The 27,067-nt window shown below is 40.5% G+C and overlaps 1 protein-coding gene across 3 annotated transcripts in view; it reads right to left on the bottom strand.

Moving 5' to 3' along the window:
- The window catches only part of rin1b (Ras and Rab interactor 1b), a 38,002-nt gene that overhangs the window by 4,996 nt on the left and 5,939 nt on the right, over positions 1-27,067 (bottom strand). For 2 of the 3 annotated variants that reach the window (XM_007563589.2, XM_016677196.1), the window contains 10 exons: positions 14,143-14,286; positions 13,669-13,783; positions 12,339-12,411; positions 10,501-10,592; positions 8,806-8,987; positions 8,413-8,697; positions 7,781-8,324; positions 3,410-3,718; positions 2,994-3,125; positions 1,518-1,687 (listed from right to left, as the gene is read on the bottom strand). In XM_007563589.2, the coding sequence (XP_007563651.1) occupies positions 1,518-1,687; positions 2,994-3,125; positions 3,410-3,718; positions 7,781-8,324; positions 8,413-8,697; positions 8,806-8,987; positions 10,501-10,592; positions 12,339-12,411; positions 13,669-13,783; positions 14,143-14,286 (2,046 nt within the window). Of the gene's footprint in view, positions 1-1,517; positions 1,688-2,993; positions 3,126-3,409; positions 3,719-7,780; positions 8,325-8,412; positions 8,698-8,805; positions 8,988-10,500; positions 10,593-12,338; positions 12,412-13,668; positions 13,784-14,142; positions 14,287-27,067 lie in introns of those variants that run through there. The other variant, XM_016677197.1, reaches the window with a different exon arrangement.

The following is a 27,067-nucleotide window of genomic DNA, read 5'->3' as shown; positions in this document are numbered from 1 at the left end:
CTGTTTCCCTTTCCATAGAGAGCGACACCAGACTCGGTGCTTGTGTGATCAGATGTGTTTTTTTTTTTTCTGGATGGAGTCAACGACGTCGTTGTTCCTATTAACTTTGCGTTGCTTTTTCAAAGAAAGTAGCCCAGGTTCTAAAAGTCAGTGAAGGTATTAACTTTGCTTTTTTATTTTCATGGAAAGTATTTAGCCGTGCTCTTGTTTCTGGGTGGAGTCGCTGACCTAGCTGTCGGTGGAACTAACTTTATGCGCGTTCTTTCTCAGCTTTTCTGTTCATCTGCTGTGTTGAGCTTTACGGTTCGGGTTTGTTCTTCGCCATTGAAAATAGACATGGCTCAGCGACTCCATGACGAGCTATATTTATTCTTTATGGACTGAGTCACTAAAGAAAATCATTATTTTTTTTGTTTCCATGGCAAAGAAATCTCAGGCCAGTGCTTTGTGTGCTTTTTTTTCTGTCTCCTAGTCAATCATGGCAGATGGTGGCTCCCACTTAACTTGGTTCTTCTGGAGGTTTTCTTCCTGTTTATTCAGAGTCTTTCCTTCCCACTGCCACCACATGCTTATCAATTGAAAGTTATCAATTCAACTCAATACGCTCCATCCATCCATCCATTTTCTGTGCACATTTGTGGGGTCGGTTGGTGCCTATCTCCAGCTAACGTTCTGGACGAGAGGCGGGGTCACCCTGGACAGGTTGCCAGTCTGTCGCAGGGCAACACAAAGACAAACGACCATGCACACACACACAAACACACCTGGGGAGAATATAGAGAGCCCAATTAACCTGACAGTCATGTTTTTGGACTGTGGGAGGAAACCGGAGTACCTGGAGAGAACCCACGCATGCACAGGGAGAACATGCAAACTCCATGCAGAAAGACCGGGGCCGGGAATCGAACCCAGAACCTTCTTGCTGCAAGGCAACAGCCCTACCAACTGCACCACTGTGCAGCCCCCAATTGAATCTAAATTTGAACTTGATGGAAAGAATTGGATGCATTCTTTCCAATTCAATCAATCAATCAATCAATCAATCAATCAATCAATCAATCAATCAAAAGATTTTAGGAGTTATTTGCTTATAAAACTGATGAAAGCTCTAAGACTTGTAGTAATATTAGTGGTTTCTGTTTTAGATGTCATCCATCAGAAGCATTAAGAAATGCAACCACATAAACCAAATTAACTTGCTTTTGTTCTTTCTGATATGATTTCTTTATATTTTCAGATGTTTTCTTAAATCAACTTAAAATCTGAAGAAGATATAAAAAAAAATTAGCAAGTGCAATTACTAGATGGAATAATTTGGAAACATGCCACATAGAAGAAACATGCATTAGAGAGAAACAAACCTAAACCGTACGGCTGGCTAAAAGTAAAAGTGTGTTACGCTACGACAGTGATAAGTGGCAAGCAGGACAAACTGTGAAATGGAAGCATGTGCAGTGATAGTAGAACAAATCCCTCCACAGCAAACCCACTACAATGAACAGAGAGCCTGTGCCTACTTGGCTCTGCTGGGTCTCCTTTTGTTTCTGGGCCTCCAGGGTCCGTCTGCAGCTCCACTCCTTCAGGGCTTCCTGCACTTGTGGCGTCAGGCAGCCGGAGAACGGTTGATCCTGCTCCAGGCTCTGGATCAGACACAGGCTAGCATAGACGCTGGTCAGGTAGTACCCACCTGGAGGCAGAAAGAAAGAAAAAAAAAAAAAAAACAGGTGGTGGGAGGAAAGAAACGTATTTAGTGTGTGTTGCTAGTAAAACAACGACTTTGACGATCAGCTACAACAGAGATATTTTTAGGCAACAGCTAAGTTATGACAGGGGTAATTATTCAGTAGCTAACGGTGCAGCAGCTGAAGCCAGAAATGTGTGTGCACTGAATAAAAAGACACATCCACCTGTTTTTTCCTCAGTCTGAAGTCCAATCAGACTAAACTTCTCCTGTTTCAGGTTGATACGAATCACCAGGATTATTGTTTATTTACTAAGTATCACAATAATGAAAGAGAAGAGATTTATTTATTAATGTCTTCAAAAGTCAGAGGTTGACATGCATCTCCTCGGTATTATTTAATAGCATTGCCTTGAGCTGTTGACTTGGGTCAAACCTTTTTGGTAATGGTTCATTTGCCTCAGTTTTTTTTTAATTATTATTATGGTTAGGTGATGTTTATTATTTCATTTATTTTTGCTTGGCCTCTGTTCTGGTTGTGTATTGTTGCTTATTCTCCGTGTTATTCTTGTGTATTTAAGCTCAGTTTATGCTTTTTGTGTCAATCAGTCTCAGTTGCTTAGCATTCTCCCTTTGCAGCTGTTCCACATTACCCTGATTAAGCTCCTCTTAACTCAGTGTCATTCTCTACTATGAGGTGAGAAAATACTTTTTTTCTTTCTTTTTAAATATGTTGGAAATTTAAAGCATTTCTGGTAGCGATTACCTCAGTCTATAAGCTCACTATGTTCCTATCCTCATGCTACCTGTGCTCCATACTGTGATGTCCTTGGCCACTTTCAGGAGTTTTTCCTTTTACTTATTTCCTTTATTTGAACTCTACATGAAGTGGCCTTCATCTGCATTTTTGCTCTCCTAATTCCCAAAACTTAACAAACGCAGCCTCATTTTCCTCAGTTTTAGATCGCTGTTCCTGATTCAGCTAAGATACGAAACACATCCATGGAGGAGTTCAAGGCGAAAATCACAGCTGACCAAATACAAAATAAAAGTCCATCTCACATTTGAAAAAACCCCCCCCAAAAAAAAACATCTTGATGATCTCCAAACAAGAGAAAAGTCGAATTTTTTAGGAACCTTTTGGAAGTTTTATGCCAGATGTAACAGTGTGCGTCCTGTTACATCTGGCATAAAACTGACACAATAAGAAACTTAACATCAAGCATCTCCGTGTGACGATACGAAAGCTAACGCAACAAACTTACAAATCGTGACATCTTTGTTAGCATCTTTGCTTGGGTTAGGGTCGTACCTTCTCCACCGAGCCACGAGGGCTCCAGCAGCTCCATCATGTACTCCACCTCCACCAGCAGGTGAGGCCTGTTACATTCAACTATCACATAGGACAGAGCAGGGAGGAAATCATCCCAGCTGACGTCCTGTCCTGTAAAACAAGGACAAAAGAAAAACAAACAAACAAAAAAAAGATGTTTACTATTTCAAGTGAGATAATTACACAGTGTGTTTAAATTATGTCTGGAATACAAGATTTTTTATCAAACACAGCAACACTGTCATGTCACACAATAGTGCTACCTGGTTGGGACATATCTGGTGAATTTGGTGTCGTGAAGAAATGGATAAAAATCCGAATTTTGACATTAAAAACAAACGTGCTACAATTCGCAAGGCTTCGCAGTGAACTCGTCGGACGTGTGGCAGCCCCACCGTGTAACGTCCCCATCGCCTTGTGGACGAACTTGCACACTTGGAGCAGCAAGAGCACTTTGTCGATGGGCGAGTGGGTCCGCTGCATCAGGATCAGCTTCTGCTTCACCCTCTCCACCTCTCGGGCGTCCGGGACCCCCGTACGCACGCCGAGCCGCTCCATGGCGCCGTTCCCTTTCAGGCGGAGCAGGTTCTGCGTGAGGCACTGGGTGGAGCCGTCGCGACTGTGGAAAGAGGTCAGGGCTTTCTCGAGGTGGCACTTCAAAGGCCTGAGGATGCAGGAGAACATGGCCCGCTCCAACGCCAGGTCTGCAAAAAGAGAAAACGAGGAGGAAGGAAGCTGAAAATTGATTTGGCGTTGTCGTCTGAGCGGTTTATTTTGATAGAAAAAACACACAGGAACAGGCGATATGCCCAGAGGGATGCATTGACCAGTGATGGTAATTAATAGATTATCAGCCATAATAATAATAAAGAAAAACAAACATGTTTTGACAATACAAAATAAATAATTTATCATTTGTAAGAGCAGTCAACGACTGAAAAAGATTTCGGTTTATTTTTGTACTGAGGTACTTATCCATGCAATCAGGATTTTGTCAATTACATTTAGGTCGCCTTAAAGTCTTCCAGTGTTGTATGGGTTTTTTTCAATTTTTACAAATTTTTCAATTAAGTGCATAACACACACACACACACACACACACACACACACACACACACACAAAATGTAACTGGCTACAGATGTTAAGCTTTTATCCATTTTCTAGTTTTACTTCCTCTTTTTGGTGTGTTTGTAATCTTAATCGACAGTCACATACAAGTACATGAAGTTTCTAAAGTGAGATTAGGAACTGAATATAAAGAGGCGATCAGCCACACAAAGCTACAAGAACTGAATACATTAATTCAAGCACTTTTTTCAGAAGCAAAATCGTTGCTTTAATTGGCAAAGGCGTCTAAAATAGGTCATTAGTTTAAATACTCTCCAACCTGAAATGCTGCGCCAAAAAGGGCAACTAATGCGCAGTTAATAAATATGCAGCAAATAATAAAAAAACAGCATGTTTTTACCTCAATAGTATAGTTATAATGTTGTTAGAATAGTAAACACCACAAATATGCTTCTAAGCTAACCAGTCCCTAACTTATTGTTTTATTTGTTAGCTAACTGACTGCGTGGCGCTAAGCTATTCCTGTTCTCATTTTAAATTCATCCCAGTCAAAATCTGATGATCCTGAAAAATAATTCATACGGTGTGCAGCTTTTCACCACTTTAAGGATGTACTTACTTTTCCTACAAGCTCACAGTGTTGTGCGAGAGGAACTAGCTTCACGGCGTAGCTTCGTTTGCTAACATGAATTCTGTTGGCTAACAACGCTGGGTTACACAATAAGTAGTTTTGGAAGTTGTCTGTTTTTTCTACTGAATTAGGACTACTTTTGCACCGCTGAATCCAAATCTGGCATTTATTTTTCTCAGTCAGGTCAGGTTTTTATTCTAATTTGATTTAGAGAGGTCCGATCTTCTGACAAATTGATGACATTTTTGTGACATTATCAGTTCATTTCCGTTAATATTTCTCATACAAAAAAAAAGAAAAATGTTTTCTGACAGAGTGTATTAGTTAAATGTTACAAACGTGGATTTCTGTAAATTTAATAATAAACACTGATAAGGTAAAGTACATGTGAATTGAACATTACGTCTTCCTTCTGCAAAATTCTCCGTCTCTTTTCTGTCCTGATGGAATCTCTCCTCCTGCTCATCAATCATTGATCCCAGATTATCAGGAGACCGGTCAGAACAAGTCCTGCATTTTGATGCTGAATGTTGCATCCATAGTTCAGAAATTTGACCTGATTGAACAAAACCAATGTGACTTTGGGATTCAGCACATCAAAATTACCCTAAAACAATTGAAAACCCCCAGACAATTATTTATTTTTTTTAGATGTTGACCAGTGTTATAATCACTCCAAAAAGCCTTAACTTACCCTTTAACAATTTTGTACATCTTCATCAGGAATGCCAGTAACATTTGATTTCCACCTCGGGGTCTAATTCTCTCTCAAATATTTCACATTTGCCACACTGTAGCTTTGAAGACAAATTAGTTTACTTTTGTTTTTGTTTTGTCAGAGAGAAAGCCCGTGTGTCCGTAAAAGTAATGTTGTTTTCGGCCTGGCAACAGTAATTAATAAAATCCAGCCTCGTGTCCGTGCACATGCGCGCTCTCGCACGCACGTGGAGACCCTCTCAGCGTAGTCAGTGGGCAGTCCTGACTCAATATTTTCCACTTCTCATCAATCTCTTCCTCCCCCTCCATCATGTTTCCCTCCTGTACAATCCCACACATCTCTCCTCCATCCACCTTACTACACTAACCCTGTCCCTGTGATCAATCACTCCTCTTCCTCGCTCCTCCCTCCGACACGTTACATGTAACGCGATTACTGCTCCGTTACAGACAGCTTTGGCAGAAAGGTGAGTAGATTTTTTTTTTTTTTTTTTTTAAAGGTGTTACTCACAGACCTGTAACTGATTACACTTTCCAAGTAACCTGTCTATTTCTACGTCTCCCACCCACCCTCCAGCGAATCGTGCAGCTTTTCAAGTGAGCGTGGGACTCTGATATCTTTTTATGATAAACGAGGGGGAAGAGGGAAAAAAAAATGCAAATGCCTCCCACCGACGCAATGAGAGATAAATCAGAATCGCAGCGCAGAAAGGAAAGAAGGAAGGAAAGGAGGAAGGATGAGAGGATGGGCAACCATCAGTCTCATTACACACCAAAAAACACCTGTGAGGCACGCACAAAGAAGCCCAAAAAAAGGGAAAAATCCTACGCACAGTGCTGTGTCAACAGAACCAACCACTTTCCTCCTGTAACGTCTTTGAACGGGAAGCTTGTGCGCATCAGGCAGGGCTATCCCGACGCCGTTTGTTAAATATCAGAGACAACACGACCACCCCCTCCAACCAGCACTTTACTACTACACAGCCTGCTCTGTGCTGACAGCTTCTTTCTCCCACCACGTCTGCTTCCATAAAACCTCTGACTCCAGCTGGCCTTAATGCTTTCTCTTTTTTCAGTATTTTTCTTTCCAATACTTTGTCTTGTTAATTGATTCCTTCCAGATATATTTTTTTTTTAGCTGAGATGGATGAATTCAACTGTTTTAACACTAAATTAAAACAATGATGCCTCAATCCTCATCATTAGGATTTTCAAATACTGTAAAAAAAAATCCAAGTACAGACAAATCAGGGTTTCCCCCAGTGTTTTACAAGCCTGGCGGGCCACCAGGCTTTTCTTGTGCCCCCACCAGGCTGAGCCTTGCTTGTTTTTTAAATGTTTGCATTTTTTAAGACTGTGTTCAGGTGTTAATCTTCCAGTCATTCAATAACATAATTATCAAGAGATATTTTAAAAATTCCTGTCAACTTTCAACATTTCTTTTAACTGGAAAACACAAAGGGCCGCAGGATGAATGACTGCAGTTGTTCTGGAGGAAACCTTGCAAATAACACTTAGTTTAAAAGGACAAGAGTCCTTTTAAATTACACCCTTATAATATCATATATGGCTCGTTATTTTCTTTATTGAATAAAAAATATATAACTTGTACAATAACACAGGATATTAAAAAAGAATTCAGCAAAAGACCGTTTTAAAATCAATATGTCCAATTGGGGAAAGCTCTGATTTACTCATTTGTTTTCCATAAAGAGCCTTAAGAAACAGAAACTGTTTGACTGTGTGAGTGACGTTACACAGCTCTGCAGTTAAAAAGGATCTCATCATTATTTCCAATCAAAGACGCTTACGAAATTTCCACTCTACTCTTTATTCCGACATCTCAATATGCTAAGATACAGATGACATTTTTTCTTCAAAGTGGGACAGACCAGAGAACGTGCACACAAGGAAGAAAAATTTAGAAAATTTGCAGAAACAAGACAAGAAACAACCCCTAGCTGAACAAAAAAAACCCAAGGAAACCAATAAAAAGACATTAATAAGAGGTAATTGAGAGATAGATACCTAAGAATAGTACTGACCATTAAATTGACTTATTTGAACCGCTACTCCTTGTGGCTTCAACTTAAGGATCAACAGGAAGAGCAAAACGAAGGGTAGGAATATGAGTAGCAGTGGAAACTGAGTTTTTTTTCACATAATAAAATGAAATCATCATTTCAGTGATTATCGCGGGAATGTAAAACACTTGAAAATGACGTTCAGGAGGAATCCCTGGTCCTTTTTGTACTTTTAGGTGCCTGAATTAAATTAAACTGTGCCAACAAAATGATGTGTACAAACCCGTCGAACAAAGCGTTTGGACCAGTCTGGAGCGTTTCTTACCTTTCTCGTTTTCTGGCACTAGGGTTTCAATGGGAGGCTCCAGTTCTCTGCTGTCCAGCAAGCAACACTTCGCCTGCGACAGGAAGAGGCGCAGACTTTGCAGAAGCTGCACCGAAGTTACACCGAGAGACGGCGACGCGGAGCTCAGCAAACTTTTCAGCACCTTCCTCTGTTCCTGGAGGAAGTCCTGAACCATGCCCCCGAACACCGAGCGCCTGTCTCGGGCCAGCTCCTCCACCAGCCGGGTCAGGCGCTTGTCGGGCGCGAAAAAGCACACGAAAGCTTCGCTCATGCGATGCATCCCGCCGCGGCCTCGGGAGCGGACGAGCGGCGGGCGGTGGAAGGTGTTTGTCTGGATTTGGGCCATGCTTTCGGGTTCTGAATCGGAGTCGTGTTCGTCGTCCATGCTGCTGAAGGAGCTGCAGCTGTCAAGTTCAGCCAGGGACGGAGCCGGACGGCGCTCCAAGCCCAGAACCGTTCCCTCGATTCCCGCCTCTTGCTGGAACTTGGGTGTCTCGTCAGCAGCAGCAGCAGCAGCAGATGTCTTGAACAAGAGAGGAGTCAGTGGATTTTTTTTATTTTATTTTATTTTAAAGTGTGTAGAAACTTTGAAGTTCAACCTCAGGACTGACCTCTGGCACATATATGGCCATCATGTCGTCTTCCTCTGCTGAGCCCGGCGACACGGCGGGGGTTCTCCTCAGGACACCGGCCCCTGCGTGAACTCGTCTCTGTGGATTTGGGCTGGCTTTCTGCAGCCCCTCCGATCCTCCGGGCTGCTCCAGTGACGGGGGCGGCGAGAAGGAGCCTACCCCTTCGAGGGACAGATTCATGGAGGACTCCGAGAGCCGGAGACGCATGCTGCGCTTGAAGCGGTGCCGCTTGTTGGAGGCGCTGTGGTTCGTGTGCTGCGGCTGCTGCAGTTTGGAAAGATTAGATTCAAAGCAAGACGACATAAATTTCAATTTGTAGTCGTAGTAGAAATCTTTTTTGTTGTTGTTGTTTTTTCCAGGTTTGTGACTGACCTTGCAAACCTCCAGCTGAAGAAACAGGGGGTTGATGAAGCAGACCTTGCCTTGTTTGCCTCGCATGAACAGGGAACATCGGTCTTGAGTTCCCGCCATTTGGGCATTGGCGCCGCTGGTGGATGCAATGGACCCCAGAGGGCCATTTTGGATGTCTACAGCGCTTGGTGCACTCCAGAAATCTAACGGGAAACAATCCAAGAAGTTCACATTTAAGAAATCGGGTAGATAGAAACTAATGAAGCGCTAACAATGCATATCAGGCTGAAATTCAACTCTATAACAAGTTATAAAAGCTAGACTGTTGCTCTGTCATTAATGCTTTATGGTGTGGATGCTGCTACTGAGTAAAGAAGCAAATGTCAGGAAACACAGACACGTAAGAAGCTAATTGAACACCGTGTCTCCTATATCAAGTTCCGATTTATCCGAGATGTTTTGCCTTTTAGAAATTCTCACAATTCATGAAACTACAATCTAATCTCTGTTATGAAATAAATACAAATATTGCTGTTTTTGTAATGCCAGCCAAAAATGATCAACTGCTCTTTCACACACCCAGTGTGACGTTGCCTCTGGTCCTAGAATAATAATAAAAGAACTCTCAAGCTGGTAAGGCTACAAAAAGATTGGCGTTCTCATATATTCTTATGTTATAGTTCTTGAAATAAAATCAGACTCAGGTCAAATCAGTAATTGAAGATTGGAATACAACTTCAAAATTCTGATTAGTTTACTGAAATCTTTCTCCACAATCCTTAAAAAGAAGGACATTCAGATTTCCCAGTGCTCATTTCTGGTTTTACAACCCAGGACGATGGTTTTCTAAGTTCTTGAACATAACTTAGAGAATCTATTCCTACATGTTTGAATTCAATGCTTCAATTGGAAATTGGTCAGCATTAAATCAACAGCAACACACAGCTGAATATCTGCTCCTTATGTTCATTACCTGGTGTTTATGCAAAATCAGTTTGGATTTAGGCTTCAGCTAGTCAGCCAATCAGCTTTTCTCATCTTAAAATTTTAATTAAATCCCGAAAAGAACACATTGCTCAAAACTGGTTCAAAGCAGTCTGGTATTTCTATGTTTAACTTCAGTCTTATCTGAAGTTTTGCTCATATTAAAAAGGAATATCCAACTAAGCAGCATTATATAGTCTGATATACAAACACAAACTCGCCGACAGGCTCCTTTTAAAAACGTTCTCATGCTTTGATCAAATCCAGGACGGAAAAACTGAAACAGAAATCATTTCCACATGAGCAGACTACGCTACTCCAGAATCTGCTTATCACTTTCGGCCATCATGAAGTCGCACCTCGCTCTTTGCTGCTGCAGCACAACAGCACATGTTCCTGTGTTAAAATAGATTCAAACTGGCAGTCACTTCTTCACACAGTTGACTTTCTCACAACTGATACGCAGACATTCTTCACTCTGTTAGTCGTAGTGACAAGGGGAATCTGTCAGATTTAGCCAGTGAGCCGTGAAAACAAACAGTAGCACGGAAAGTGCAGCTTGTCTTTGATTTATAGATGAGGAATGCGCGACTCGTTATTTTCCATTACATATAATTCTTGTAGACGTAGAAGAGCGTATTACATGTTTTACCCCAATTCTATTTCTAAATGCAATTCCAAAAGTAGACATTTTTGATGCATTTTTCGTATGTGAATTAGTGATAGGTTTACCCTGCCCCATGTGTGAGATGGCTTCCAGCTGCCGGTGTGTTGTGGCTTTGGCGATGGCCTCTGGTAGCTGAAGAGGGAACGGCAGTACATCTCTGGAGAAACAAAAAGTAGAAATCGAATGAAAACAAGGTGTAATATAAACGGGAAGGCGATTTTCAAATGATTGAGATCAGAGTTTACAATTTTGTCTGCCAAAGATCCCAGAAATCTCAGTGTTACCAACGCACAGGATTAAGCAGAACTGCCTGGAAATATGTTACTAGCAAAACTGTCAATGAGTCTGGTCACCTTTGTGGAAGAAGTGCAACATTTCTCTGTGGAATATGCATTTCATTGATGTCATCATTACGCAGTGTGTGACAAATAAATTGAGGTGGTTCTTCAGCTGTTTTTTGATCAAACTTATGGAGTAATATGTGCATTTTATTCTGATTCTCCTGACATTTTAATGACAGCATCAACAGAGGCCTATGAAAACATAGAGCAAGTTAAGCTAGCGCTTCAGTAAACTACTCCAAAAGAAAACATTGTCAGCAGGAGCAGGACAGGAGTTTATTGAAGACAGCCGGTGTTCAGTCAGGGTTAAGTCAAATATAGTCCAAGGAACGAAGGGTAAAGCTACCAGTGTTTTTATTGATGTCTTGTCAGAACATTATTGTAGCTTTTTTAACCAAGCTAACCCTCTGTTGGAGCAGCTTAGTGCAGAAACTCTGTTTAGGACAAAATATCTGATCCTGTCTAGAAAAATACCAAATCTTAAATTAGTGAAGAAGAAAAGACTAAAGGAATTTGATAAAGCTTCTCTGAGAAGATATGATATGTCTAGCTAACGCAGCTCAGAATGATCTGCTAGCTTGTAGCGCTGATGCTAACGGGCTGAATGTTACGGATGGGAGCAGCATTTAGTAATGCTTGATTAATGCGAACAGCAGTGTAATTAAAATGGAGCATTTCTGAGAGCAGCCTTCATTGATAATTACTACTAGAGAGCACTAACATTTAAACTTAAAGCCAGAAAATATTTAAGTTGACTTGAGACATCCTGGTCAGAAGAGAAGACAAACAGCTGAACATCCAACCACAATCTGTCGTGTCCCCATGCCAGATATTTTTTTTTACTGAATTTCTGCCATTTGGTCTTTTATCTCCCAACGGGGAGTGAGAAATTAAATAAAAATAGGCTTCACACTTGAGTGCAACGCAACATTTTTACAAAAATGCAGTTGCTGTAAAAATAAAATAAATGCATTTAATTAGTAGCTTTACATTTTTTTTCAAATTATTATCATTGCTTGTTGCCTGTTGGCACAATACCGGATCGTCCCTTCAGTTTAATCTTCATTTTGTTCTGAAATCATTCTTAACTCTGAACGAAGTGGATTGTTAAAAAGGAAAATAACAGTAATCTAAAAAAATAATAATTTTCTGGGAGCTTGATAAAAAATAATTTGTAAACAATACTAAGAGTAGCCAAAGATCGAAGAAAAACATTGAAAGTTTGGATAATTATTGCTGAATGTAACCTCTTTGAAAGCAACATCACATCACAAAGCTGGTTTGCTGCAGACCTGATTGTGGATCTCAGCTACAAACAAACTCCAGTTAAGCAACATGGCTGGAGGATGAAACTGAACAACCCGTCCAGAGAGGCTTACGAATGTGAAACGAAAATAGAGATTCCCTGATTGTCACTATTCTGCAGGATACATGTGGATATTGCAACCTCGACAAGAAAATACCAAATGAAAATATTCCGGGGCAGAGTTGTCTGCATGCTGGCATCTGCACCGTGAATCTTTTCTTTTTTTTTCTTTTTTTTTTTCCGTATGAAATATTACCTGCTGATACAGTAGAAGGCCACCAGACGACACAAGTCCGGAAAGCTGAGTGCTGAGCTCTCCAAGGCGAACGCTGCTCACAGAACAGAAAGAGATTGACTGACAGCAGTGAAAGACTAGTTTGTTTCAGGAGGAGCTGTCAAAAATAATATGAAGCAGCCATGACACCTCCTGCAGAGAAGAGTCATGCAGGACTGCTAACTTTGTAGATTTGTCGGACTGCTGTTCTCTGGATGCTTCAAACTGTCCAACTGACTGACTCTCTGAGGCTGCCTATAGTCCAAGTTTTTGTTTTTTAAAAAAAGAAATGCTAATGTGTTATTTTTGTTAGAAAATTGTAAACATATCCTAAACCTACTCAACTGTCTCCAGTGAAGAGAGATGCCTTGTTTTTCCTTCGCCAGAAATGAGCTGGCGTCGGCTGAGAGGACTTGGAAAGCTTTTCTGACAAACCTGGCGCCATCTGAAGCAGGAGTCACAAACTCCAGTCCTGCAACCTTTCGCTCTGTCTTTGCGTCAGCAAGCCTGAATCTCATAATTAGGGTTGAAAAATGTAATTGCATTCAGCCATTTGATTCAGTTGTGTTGGACCAGGAACATTCCTAAAAGTTGCAGGACACAGGACGTCGGGGATTGGAGTTTGAAACCCCTGATTTCGTGGGAATTAAGGCTTTTCAGTGTGGTATAAGATTTATTGCCCATAAAGGCATGTTAATTAAAACACAAGACCAAACACAAACGTCTTGAATTATGCACTGAAGTTTGTTTTTAGTGTTTTCTTGGATTTAATAGCTTCCCATAGATACAGAAATTGAGTTTTCATCATATTGACTACTTATTGCCATCATTATTTAAAAACTAGAAAACCTATTCACTTTTCACAACTTTAAACTGCTGATTTTCAAACTTCCTGCAATCAAATAGCTGTGCTGCAGTGCTAATGCTAGGCTATACATGAGCAGAACGAAGAGGTGCTGCTTTTTTCTATCACTGTTCACCTCTGTGTGACTGTTAGAAGTAAAAATATTTCTGTTTGAACTTTTGCTCTTGAAAAATATTAAATGTTTTTTTTTGTTCCTGTTGCTTATCAAGCTGCAATACCCTCCGGCTACCACTAGGGTCGCCGCATTCATTGATCACAAAGTCAATGTTGTTTTGTAAGTGTCAAAAGACTTAATCGTTTTTGTGCTGAGGGACTCAAGCTAACTACTCTTGGCTAAAAACTGAATTTTGACTTTGTATTTTCAGTCTCGTAAAAAATTTAAAATTGAACCGGCACTTGCATCCGTGTAACTTTGTGTAGACATCAGCGGCTTGTCTTCATACTCACTGGAGTCCTCCTCACAGATGAAGCACTCCTTGACAGAGGAGGCACTCCGGTCGGCTGCCACTCTCAAACACAGCACCTTCCTCTGGCTGGAGCTGCACTTCCGCACCAAAAAGGTCTGAAAGCACCGACAACCGTCCAGGACACAAGTGTAAAACAGATTTAGTTTAAACTTTTGACAAGGCACATAAGCAGAAGTGTTTGGTAACAGCTGACGTTTGATTAAATCCTGCCAAAATTGGCTGCCAAATTTTATTTAAAACGGCATTGCCAGCCTTTTTACTTCAATACGCAGGGCCAAGTCGGGGAAATAGCTCCCAACTTGCCTTGACTACTAATAATTCCAGTTTCCATCAGGTAGCGTTCACCAGGAGCATTTAGCAGTTACTTTTGACAACAATAAGAGGCAACATGGCAGCTGTCATTGTAAAGAATTGGTCCAGAAATGATAAATGTGTTATTAAGGTGAATATTTACCCCAACGGGCTCTCTGAGCAGCACATACAGGGCGGAGTCTTGGTTGAGCGACAGCTGCAGCCACACGGGGTGAGTGAGCAGCAGGCGATCCAGGACGCTGAAGGCCCGCTGCGAGCCTGTCTGGGTGCTTTCCTCCTCCTGCATCTACAAGCAACATCAGACAAGTCCAAAAACGTGAATACGTTTATTTAGACTTCAAATAATAATACAAGTTTTCCCACCAAAATGTGTCTGGAAGTTCCTTTGCTTTTATTCAGGTTTTGCTCGTTCTCTACCTCTACTTCGGACTTTTTCTTCACTCCTGAAAGCAGCGCAGCGCACAGTAGCCAGTTTTTCAAAATAAAGTACATTTTCATGCGTCATGGTATTTAATCACTAATCATGGCTTATATAAATGCACAAATATAGGCTATGTTTTAACACATAAAAAGAAAACGTCATTCTTTCATTTCGCCATGGCTGTGCGTCACGACAGGTTAGAAAAAACCCCTGCAGTGTATAAGTTCTGTTTTCACATTTTTTGATGGTTGCTGTTTCAGTTTTGCCACTGCATGGTGTGAGCCGGCCATGTCGGTGTTTCTGGTGAGGCTCTTCACTTTGGTGGCGACCTGTTGCATCGGTCAGATAGACACTTTCACCTGCCGTCTGGAAGTGTTTTCGCTAACTAGCCTTCTGCAGAAATTCATGTCAAAGCTGCGGAATATTTAAAGCCGCTTCGCAACCTTCTGTTCGCTCCTCGCTCTGCCAAAATGTTGTTCTGTGTGCTGAGAGCTGCACACCTCTCCTACGTCTGTCTGTCTTCACTGTAACGGGAAATGTCATCAAAAGATGCTTGCTCTGGACGAACGCACCTATTCATGTACCAAAGAATGAAGCAAAATCACTGTGCATCTGTTTGCTTATTTTTGGCTCTTTAATGTTAGCGTTCAGTCATAGCTTTACTTTTTTCCCCTCTAAGATCGGCTTGATGCTGGATGTCACAGTGCGTGGGCGGTCTGCAAACTCTTGTGAGCGTAGCAGCAGATGGATGCTATGGCAACCTGGGCCTACACATCCTACCAGGCATTCCCACTCAGTGAAACACCCTTTTCTCCAACAAGTTGGGAGGCGCACGCAGCCACACACACGGACACACAACTTTTGCACACACACCGACCCACTTTGCCAAAGGGTGACAGGTTTTCCGGAGTGCAGAGGTGTTTTATTTCCAGATCTTTTTTTTTTTTTTTTTCTTAAGAAAATAAAAATTGCCACAGAAATCAAAGCAAATCAGAGACAAGATGCAGCAACCTGCTTCCTGTAGCACTGGAGAAAGCACCATGAGTTTATATCTGTTCAATATCCTATTGGAAAAATTTCCCCCACAATGTTTTCATCACCGCTTCGGCCCTGTGACATAACCATCCCCTTCTTTTAGCTGGTTCTTTTAGCAAGGCCACTTACAGTTATTGGAAAACGCCGTCCTGGAGGAAGTACAGGAGAAGCCGTTAAAACAAGAGCGCTGGTGTCGTGTAACAATCACAGGTTAGTGCTGACGGCAGCAGGATTAAAGCAGGAATGAAATGAATCAGGAGGATCATTTTAATCTAAAGGATCAATAAGGAGTGAAACATTATCCCCTCAAGGAGCAGATCATCAGCAGTAACTCTGAGCTGAAGGTCTGTTGGGCTCTTAGACGGCTTGAAGGATGGAGGGGGTTTTTTGTTGTTGTTGTTTTTTTGCTTGTTTATAACCAACTAAGAAGAATCCCGGCTTGGAAAGTCCAGGCAGTCGTAAATATGACTGAAACCAAATAAACCGAATAAAATGAGACATGACTTTTTATTGCTGTGAGATATTAAATCTGACCAAATTTTTCCTGTTTCAGATCAGCAGGGTTTCCCCCAGTGTACTATAAGCCTGGCGGGCCACCAGGCTGAGTACTGTTTGTTTATTTATTTATTTATTTATGTTTGCATTTTTTTTTTTTTACTTTATAGTTGGTTTCAGGTGTTAATCTTCCAATCTTTTAATAACACATAGTTATCAAGTGATATTTAAAACTTTCCTCTCAACTTTAAACATTTTTTTAACTCAAAAACACGGCGGGCCGCTGGATGAACGACCGCCCTCACGCCCAACGGCCGGGCTCAGCAAGTTTTCTGGGGGAAACCTTGGATCAGGTGTGGTTAACAAAACTATTTCTATTTGCTAATTGACAGAAAAATAGAGGATTTTAATGGAATTTCTTTTTTTGTTTAAGGAGTTTAATCACAGTAGAGATTACTATTCCTATTCTCTTACACCACATGTGTCGAACTCAAGGCCTGGGGGCCAAATCTGGCCCGCCGTAAATTTTTATGTGGCCGCACAAACTCCAAATTACATCAATAAGTCCCTCCAGTTTTTCACAAAATCAACAGATCCCCACGTTTTTTCTGACATTCTTCCTTTTATGAATTTGGAATAAAAACATAGACATGCTGCAAAAGAAAATTCAAAAATGTATTTACTAAAATTAAATGTGGGTTGTTTCCCTTAAATGTTAATTCAAAAACTGACCTCAGTTTCTCCAGAAAGTCGCAATGCTGTGACAGCAACTATTAATGCAAATTCACTCATCATTCGTAAATTGTGCAGACTTGCAATTTTCACCAGACAACACAACGTGTCCACAAATATGACCAAATAAACTTAACATTTCCTGTATTTCCTTCTTTTCTGACCAATCGCTGCACGTCGGCTGAATTTTGACAGCAACATTTTCAATAAGGTTCCACAAAATCTGAAATTTTGTTCCACAATAATCACAAAAATCATCGGCACATCATGGATGAACTGTAAATCTCCTTCAAATTAAAATCCACATAAGCTTATTAAAAGGTGTGTTTCACAAAACCTTTTCTTCGTATGTGCGTTTGTGATTCTGAGTGGGCAGCCAGAGTCACCTCATTGTATATCAAGCACCACGCAACCACAGCTGATAGCCAAACCGCAAACACAACCACAAAAGGCTACAGGACACACAGAAGGAGGGAAAGAAACAAAGCAGGGGGCAAGACCCAAGTGTTTCACTAGCCATTTCCACGTTCGCCTTACATAAAGTGCAACACTGCCCACACGCACACACTGAAAGACTTATGTAATTTCCTCTGAGAAAGAGAGAATCAGTAATGGAGAAATAAGAGAAGAAATGTAAAAAAAAAAGATGAGGAAAAAAAATGCAGCGGTTAAAATTGAAGGTTGATAAGAAAAACCCACTTTCTGCAGGCCTGCAGCGATGCACTTCGAAGTGATGGACTGCAAACATAAAATGCTGAAGGAGACATCAACAATTTATCAAACAAAGTGTTTTTGTCCCTAAGGGCAACAGCAGCAGCAGCAGCAGCAGCAGCAGCAGCAGCAGCATAGACCTGCATGAAAACAGCTGATGCTGCTGGACGCACCGAGCAGTTCAGGAGAGGAACATGAAGAGCCAAGGCAAAGACCCGACTGACGGACGGCAGTCATAACCACGTGAAACGCTGCATTGATAAGATACAAAAGGTCAACATTTAAAACAGAATATTTTACTGACATTTGCTTCAAATGAATTTTAAGTATCTTTTAAAATTAAATCTACGTGAAATTAATAGAAATAGTTCTTCTTTGTTGTGTATTGCTGATGAGATAAATCCCCTTCAGCGGGTACAAGATAAAGTTTGCAGAACTTCCAGGTCTTGTTTTACCAATCGTGGTCGAATCCCCCAGTAAAAGGAAAGTAAATCTTGCAGGCTGCAGCAAACCTGCACTCAAAAACAGAGCAAGCTACTGGTTTCTTCAGAAACAAATGTCCGGTTTTGCCGTCCAAAGATTTGATTGACTGACGAAGAAACCCAGCTAAACCTTTTGGAGATGAGCAGAAACGAAATTGGAAGGAAATCTCACATGAAATGCCGGGTAGAAGAGCTGACCTACAAGCTGTCTCAGTGAGTGATGGAGAGCTGATGTAATGAGACAAACACTGAACAAAAGACACATTATGACCAGAGCTGAAAAGAAAAGAAAAACATAACAGGTGCTGTGATTGTCAGTGTTGGTGTGTGTTTTCCAATTTCATGCGGAGTTTGGGGAGAACATCTCTGGTTCTGAAGTCAGCTATCACTCATCAGATGTATACAATAAGAGCAAAACCTGACCAGACTGAAGAAAGGGCAGCGCTCATGGTTCAAAGTGAGTGTAAAGGCAGAGGTCATGAAGTATATTTGACCAGTATAGTAAGTTGCATGGATTTGTAACTACTATTATATCCAGAACAGGTGAGCAGTACGTGTTATCCTGAGCTTTGTTTCCAGTGTGAAGCTGGTTGTAGATACGAGCAGAGAAACAAACAGAGATAAGATGAGACTGTCGGGACCAGCCTGAATCGTTAATACAGGACGGATCGGTGCTTTCAAGTTGTTGACTCCCAATTCTGATCCCACCATGCGAATGTCGCAGCAGAAATCCAGACTCATCCGACCAGGCAACGTTTTTTTGATTCTGGTGAGCCTGTGCGAATTTTAGCCTCAGTTTCCTTTTCTTAGCTGACAGGAACGGCCCCCCGGTTGGTCTTCTGCTGCTGTAGCCCATCCGCCTCAAGGTTTGCTGTGGTTTCAGAGATGCTCTCTGCATACCTCAGTTGTAGCGAGTGGTTATTTGAGTTGCTGCTGCCCTTCTATCAGCTCGCATTTGCGCCCACAGAACCGCCGCTCATTGGATATTTTCTATTTTTCGGGCCGTTCTCTGTAAATCCTAGAGATGGTTGTGCGTGAAAATCCCAGTAGATCTGCCGTTTCTGAAATACTCAGACCAACCCGTCTGGCACCAACAAACCATGCCGCATTCAGAGTCACTTAAATCCACTTTCTTCCCGGTTCTGATGCTCGGTTTGAACTGCAGCGGATCGTCTCTAGGCCACGTCTACATGTCTAAATGCAGTGAGTTGCTGCCATGTGATCGGCTGATTCGACACTTGTGTTGGTGAGCAGTTGGATGGGTGTACCTAATAAAGTGGCCACTGTGTCTATATTTGCTCATAACTCTTCAGCTTGATGGACGCGTCTCCCTGAAGTGACTTATGGAGGTTCAAAGATCCCTTCCTGCTGTGTCGGGTGTTTACGTTTGATTTTTCCACAAAGACTCACAAATCCAAATCAAATAAAATTTTATTTGTGTAGCACATTGCAGCAGCAAGGCATTTCAAAGTGCTTTAAGGAAGCATTGTGTTGCTTTAAGTTACATCCACAGATCAAACCTTATACATTCAAATGTGAATTATCTGATCAAAAGTTTACAAAGCCATGGGAAGATGATCTGGACTGTGTTTCAAGGTTTAATAATCTCAGTCAATCAATCAAATTTTATTTGTATAGCACATTTCAGCAGCAAGGCACTTCAAAGTGCTTTACATAATTAAAAAAAGTGCATAGCAACTTTTGAATTTAAAGAAAGTAATAAATTGTACTATAAAAACATCTATGATTGTTTTGTAACTTAATTATTTCAGGTAATGCTAACTGAGTTAAAACGGTTTAGTCTCAAATCAGAGAGTGAGAAATACATTTTTAAAAATGTGTGTATTTTTACATATTTGTTGTAAACATCTGCTTTGGCTTGTATTCCTGGATTACTTAGCTGCATTACTCCAACAGATTGTTTTTCATCAGTAAATCTGCCAGTACAGATTTACTTACTAAACAGAGAGTTGGTTTTAAATCTCTGCTTGGCTTCTCAAACTGAGGGAGCCGCTTTTCTCTCTCTATTTTTATTTCTCCACCTGTCACTCCCGGACTCTATGTGAAGACATGCTTTCCTCCGTGAAAAAAAAAAAAAAAAGAAATAATAAAAAAAAAGATCAGCATTTTATGGGAGCGCCGTGTAGGATGAAAAAGTTTCTCACGGCATGCAGCTGCTCTGTGAAAGCCTTAGTCCCACCGAGACATCATGGTGTCCTTGTTTGCAGGATGTAGAGGTTTGTCTCTCTGGTCAGACAGGGATGACGTCCACAGAAGGTTGTATGTTTCCAGGTGCGTCTTTTTTCTCCCAAAACAAAAGCAAGCCTCAGTCTCAAGTTTGGCAGACACCTTTGTTTAGACACGCCCTCGAAAAGGCTTCAAGAGTTGGGGGCAGAAAAGAGAAAAAGAAGAGAGAGCGGCACGACGCTCAGTGCAGGACAGAGAGAAACTGGAAGCACCGCTGGAATTATTTTACTGTTGTAGACAAAAAAAAAAAAGACAATTTCAAGGCATCGTGTTAAATACAGAAGCAACACTGAGCTGCTTTGAACAAATGGAAAAACATAAAAATGGATAAATGCAAAAGCAACATGAGAATTGATCCCATGTTCAGCCTGTTAAATCTGTCCTGCTTCAAAAATGATTAACTCTTAACAGCAGCGTTAAAGTCTGTTCATCATATGTAACGATGTGGAAAATCTTCTTTAGAGTTTGATGATTTTTGGCTCTAATAAGCTCCTCCTAATAAATCTTCCTCAGGGTAAAATATTGAGTGTTTGGGTCAGTTTCCTCAGTAAACTCCCCAAGGCTAAAAGGATTTAATGTTTGTCATGTTTGTCACCTTAGATACATGTTACTTCACGCAAAAGCTAATAATGTTTCTTCCAACTCTGCGCAGCATCCATGTATCACTCTGTAAGATGTGTTGTATTCAACATTTCATGTCACTATAATAAAAAAATTGCATATCAGGTTCATATTTAGCCTAGATTTGAGATTAATTAGTAATCTAGCTAAAATTAATCACCAGAAAACAGAGAAGTTTTCCTCCTGAGAGAGCATAACATTGAATACAGTCGAGTTTCATGTGTAGGTGGATGTGGCAACAATAAGAGAAGGATAATGGAAAGCATCCTCCAGTTTTACACTCAGCTAAGCAAGTTTCACAACAAAATTAGCTGAATTTTGCCATATTTACGGTTGACGTTGATATTTCTTATCCTGCCTGCAAAGAAAAAAAAATTAATACGCGGTATGAAACTTCAACTTTTTTTTTTTTTTATATATATATATATATATGTGCAGGAAGAATGAGATGGAAAAGTGAAACTTGTCCTGAGACAGCTGGAGCTAACTCCCTGACAAGCAGCAGAGGGAGAACAAGGAGGAACCTGAATCCTCGGTGACACCTCCTGCCTCCTCGACGCCGAGCTGATTCAGCTGCTAACAATGTCCGGCCTCTGCCACGTCGTCAGCCCTGCTGCACGCAGTCTTCAAAATAAACCTGCAGCGACAGTCACAGCATGTTGTGCACTTTGTACCGTGTCGCGTCGTGACTGAAGGCAGCAGACTAATTTACGGTCAGAATTTGAGCTTTTTGTGTCACGTTTTGTTTTGGTAAATGATCACCGTGTCCAGTTTGCTCCGGTGATTAAGAAAAGATACAGCAAACTGTCATTTTGTCAAAAATGTTGACATGTATATGGAAGTAATAGCTTGAAAGCTGCAAAGATTTTGGAGTTGGAGTGAAAGTTTTCTGTTAGTCTAGTTGGAAACTCAGTATCTTTGAGAACACGATGAGACACAGAAATATAAATATACAGCCAAAACCAGATATACATAAAGTGAATTTAAGGTCAGTTAGGACGATCAAAATTGTGCCTTTCTGCCAAAATAATTAAAGGTTATTTTTTATGTAAACATATGATGACTTTCTTCAAAATGTGCAATCTATATATACTAAAATTACTATGTCTTTAAATCATTTGGGAAAGCCCAGATGATGACATCATGGCGTTGAAGCGTCTGATTGGCTAGCTCACTATATTTGACTTAATCGGAGGAAAACCTGTGGATCTATTTTACAGCAAAACCTCAAACACACCGCTTCCTTCGATGACAACCTAGTAAAATAACAAAAAAAGATATTAGGAACAGAACTGTGGACCATCAGACGTTCATTACTAGTTACAACTCCCATACCTGAAGGTGCCACTTTCATCTGATCAAAGTTACATGCAAGCCATATTCAATCAACTACAGCTCTGGAGAAACTTCAGATTCCTCAGCACTGAACCCCATTGAAAACCTCCTGGTTATCCCACCAAATATTGATTTCTGAGTGAAAACATAAGTTTTGTTGTTTCTAAATGGAGATGAACTTGTTTTCTTTGCATTATCTGAGGTCTGAAAGCGCTGCATCTTTTTTGTTTTTTTTTACAGTTTCTCATTTTCTGCAAATACACGCTACATTTTTGTTTGGCATTTCGGAGACATGTTGTCAGTAGTTCATAGAATAAAAGTTAATTTTACTCAAATATAAATCCATAAAGACTAAAATCAGAGAAAACTGATGGTTTTAAGTGGTCTAATTTTTTCCAGAGCTGTATAAATATGCGTTTTACTGAGGCTCGTTTGTCAGATTAAAAGTTCTGCTTTAAAATGACAACATATAAGCAGGTGTTAAATATACTTTTCATTAAATGGGTTTCACTTTGTGAATATAGTAACTTTTTAAAAAAATTACTTTTTAACAACATTTTAGCTTGCTGAACTGGTCAGTAAAAAAAGATGGTAATGTCCAGCTATTGAAGGAAAGTAGAGCGCACACTTCCAAGGTAAAAAATTTAAAAAGGGGGGGAGAAGGGAATTAAATGGGAGCCCGGTTCTGACGATCTGCAGAAAATGAAAAAAAAAAAAAACAGCACTCTAAAAACACATAATATTTAATGGCAAAACAGACCATTTCAGCTTGTGGTGATTTGGGGCAGGAGGGACTGGTGCACTTCACAAAATAGATGTGGAAATATTGAAAACATTATCCAGGTTATGCCTGACAAGCTTAGCCTGGTTAAACTCCTACATCAGCGATGTCAGGCATGTACGGGTCGTCCAACTGGACAATAATCTAAAGCTGTGTCTCAAAAGACATTGATCTTCCATCCCTGCTGTTGGTGCCGAATCTCAGTCAAGACCAGAACCAGACATCAGAATCACAGACGAAAGACCCAGACAACAAGGAAGGTGTTCTGCTCTGTTTTCTGCGGTGGTTCTCTGGTGCTAAATTGATGCGTCACTTTTTTCGTCTGTTACTTTCTTCAAACAATATGTCCACGTTTCAGTTGTTTTTCTATCGTCTGTAAAGAATCTTTGGCTCCGTCTGGGAGCTGAGTCAGAACCTCAGTATTGTTCCTATGTTTTCTGAGCTTCTACCTTGAAATTAAGTTGTTGGGTTTTTTTTAAATACCAAGTTCCTTTTTGCAAGCCATTATGCTTAAAACAAATATTTTAGTCCTCTTGATTACAGACAATTTTTTAGGGAATGCTTACAAATGTTACAGTTTTGGCTGCAGCATGTGTGAGGAATTGATAAAGTTCATTTTTTCCAAGTTTTTTTTCCCTTCTCTTAAGTTTCCCAGGTGTAAATGGAAGCTGCCGTCTCATCTTGTCTCATCTTTCTTAAGTGTGACATTTAATTTGATTCTGACTGAACTGCAGTTTTAACAGAGGCATGTCTGTCTGTCCGTCGTCTGACGCTGTGAAGGAGGCACTTCAGATTTACAGAGGCCTGAAAGAATCAAATTCCTTTTGTGGTGTTGGACGTGTGCAGCGTTAATGTTAACCACTGTGTTTTTCCACTTGTAGCTATAAGAATATTATGTTTGACTGTCTGAAGTAACGAAATAACATTTAGTAATCTTATTACTCAGCACATTTAGCTGTAATGGTTATCCAGGCATCATCGGAATGCCTTGAAACCTTACATGTAAGAATCTCTTGGTAATCAGATTTCGTATTTAGTCTAAGGAAAACGGGATGAGTGTGAAGTGTTCTTCATATCCAGTTCAACAAAAGCAGAGGAACTGAGTTTTTCCGACTCGTGTCCCATTGGAGATGCCGCCAACTTGCTCTCGGGATCTAAGCAATCAGAAATAATAGTTCTCCCCAACTCCTTATCTGCCTGTCAGAAAAGCAACGACCTTTAACCCCCTACGAGACGGACACCGGGTTCCTCTGGATGCGTGAGAGGAGGATTTTTTGGATGCCAGCTGGGACCAATTACCAGCATGAAGGAACGCGGGTATCCACTGGGTTCAGACTCCGGAGGTGAGACAACACGGTCTCTCAGGAGCTGCACAGGAAAATCCAAAGCATTTGCAGAGAAGTTTGAGCTTCTTTTGTCTGTCTGTGTTGCAGACAGACAAAAAGATGAAACCATAACAAAGGCTTTTCAGACACAGCTGATCAGACTGCGCCCGCCGCTCAGTTGGATCAGAGCATCGTTTTTTCCGTCCTCTGACATCGCGACGAGGTGACCGGCTTTAAACTGTGGCTGACCCTTCAGGTCACGGCCCAGTAATCGTTGCGAACCGGCAACGTCACGACATTTTCAGGCTGGTTTGTTGGCAGACGGCAACACTCAGCTAAACCTTTAAGAATTAAAGGACATTTTTGGCACAAAGTCTCAGAAAATCCCAAGATATTTCCTTCTTGTTAATAGTTGCAACTCACGTACATGTGGAGCTGTGGGTGCAGGATGTCAGACCTAAAGATGAATTCATGTTATTTTAAAACCTGTTGCTCAGTTAAAAGTGGATGTATGTAAATAATTTCTTTACAGCGAAGATAAATGATGCAAAATTTGAGCGTTAATGACAACATTTGGACGTTTGAACAAGCCTGTCCCCAGTTTCTGCTCTTTCTTCTTCTGCAGATAGAAAATTATTCACTATGTGAATTACTGGTTACATGATTTTACCGTAAAACTAAGACTGTACTTTAAAGTGTTTCATTACATTTTATTTGTGCTGTAGGTTTCTGATGAAATGGATGCAGTACTAAAACTAAACTTAAAGTAAAGTACTGTCAGCTGCAGAAACCCGAAATTTACTACAAACTTAGTTTAACATCTGTATTTATTTTTACAACAAACTACTTCAAGAATTAGTGTTGAAAACGTTACTGGCATGTTCATGGTAAATTACTGGCAGATAAATTCACAGATATTTTACAATTTATTTTACAGTATCTGTATTGTGTTGTGCCTTCATTGATGTAAATTAATTTAAAGCTGCAGACTGATTGTTTTGCCCTGAATTAACTGGGTGAATTTTAATTGGCACAACAAATAAAAGACGCTGGATCACTAAAACGTCTCCGCATTTGGTCAAAAAAAACAAAAAAAAAGAACCCAGAAATAAAACAAGAACCGTGTGGGTAACACTCATCTCTATTCATCATGTTTGACGCCAACCACAATTATGTTTGTAAAATCTCTCATTTGCACAGGAGTGACCATGGCGATGGCTAAGTATAGCCAGTAGCCCATCACCGCAACGCGTAGGATGACTAATGGAAGAACATAATTGCGGTGGGCCATAAGTATCCACAGGAGGCAGCAGCGGACACGTGGGGGCTGCCGACTGATGACAGGCGTCCGTTTTGTTGCCTGCTGCAGTAAAAGCCGCTGCACATTCACTTAGTGCTGGTAAAAAAGACGTGAGAGCTGCGTGTCAGTGTATGTGTGAAGTCATACAAAGGCATCAGTGTGAGTCAGAGGCAACAGTCGGGTTGCAGAACAGAAGAAGGGACTGTTAGCATAACTGTGAATTTGGATAATCTTAGAAACAGATCGGTTCGTCTGATGGTGCGCCGGCGCTGGAGAACTGTCACAAATAGTTCTGTCACACCCAGAACTGTGTGTGTGTGTGTGTGTGTGTGTGTGTGTGTGTGTGTGTGTGTGTGTGTTTGTTTATAATTTCTTGTGGGGACCATTTTCCTGACACATACTACGTTGTGGGGACCACTGCTCCTTGTGGGACCGAAGCCTGTTCCTCACTAGGGGAAACACTGTTTTTGGGTCAGGGGTCAGATTTATGACTATGGTGTGAATTGATTTTTGTTTAGGGTTGGGGTTATGATAAGGGTAAAGTTTAGGCTGTAGAAATGAATGGAAGTCAATGGAAAGTCCCAAGAAAGATAGCGACACAAACGTGTGCGTGCGTGTATTTTAAAAACTGTAAGAACAAACCCTAAAAAATGTGTCAGTTCTTTTATAAAAATTTATGAAATTTTTTATAAATTTCATCCATTTTATCAGGAATTGTTCCAAAAAGTCAAAAGTATCAACTGTGTCAGATAGTCCTTTTATAAAAATTGATTAAACATTAATACACGCCCTATTTTTCAACTTTTTATGGGCTATATCAGGAATTGTTCCAAAAAGTCAAAAGTATCAACTATGTAGCTCTAGTTATTTTTGAAAAAAAAATAGAAGTTAATCAAATTCAGTCCTTATATTATACTTTAAAAATCGTTTAAAGATATTTGATTATTTCAGAGAAAACACTTTTGTCTGTTTCCCCAATGTACAAGGGTCTCAATAAAATTGGGCTTTTAGACAATCAATCAATTCATCAATCAGCTTCAACACAGACATACTACTAAATGGTGAAAAAGCATAACAATTTAAAGGCATTTATTGCCAAACCGTAACCCTTTATTTAGACGCTTTAATTATGTTGCTTTACTGTTTCACTGCTCTCATCAAAACCCAGAGAAAGTTAATTTCCTGATCTACGAGCAGAACAAGAGACAAATATTGTCTGTGTTCCCTAAAAAACAACAACCAGAGATACAAAAAATCCATAATTATAAATAGACTAATTTACTCAATCTGCTCTGTAAAATATTAACAAAGAGGCAGCTTTACGCCTACAGCAGGTTCAGACTATGATCAGACAGGCTTTATGTAAAATAGTTTCCGTTTAGCTAACAAAGGAAAACTGTCACAATTATGAAGCCACTATCAAAATCCCTGTTTCAGTCAGACGATTCCTCTGCAGTAAATCACCTGAAGCTGGTTTCAGTCTGATTTCAGAAAAATTAACATAACCATAGATGATCAAATATTAAATCTCTACATATGAGAAGCTCCCACCACATGTGATCAAATGTGGAATACTACCAAA

This window comes from Poecilia formosa, unplaced genomic scaffold (genome assembly GCF_000485575.1).
Source record: "Poecilia formosa unplaced genomic scaffold, Poecilia_formosa-5.1.2 Scaffold149, whole genome shotgun sequence".
Lineage (NCBI taxonomy): Eukaryota > Metazoa > Chordata > Actinopteri > Cyprinodontiformes > Poeciliidae > Poecilia > Poecilia formosa.
This window is presented reverse-complemented; position numbering and strand designations above follow the sequence as displayed.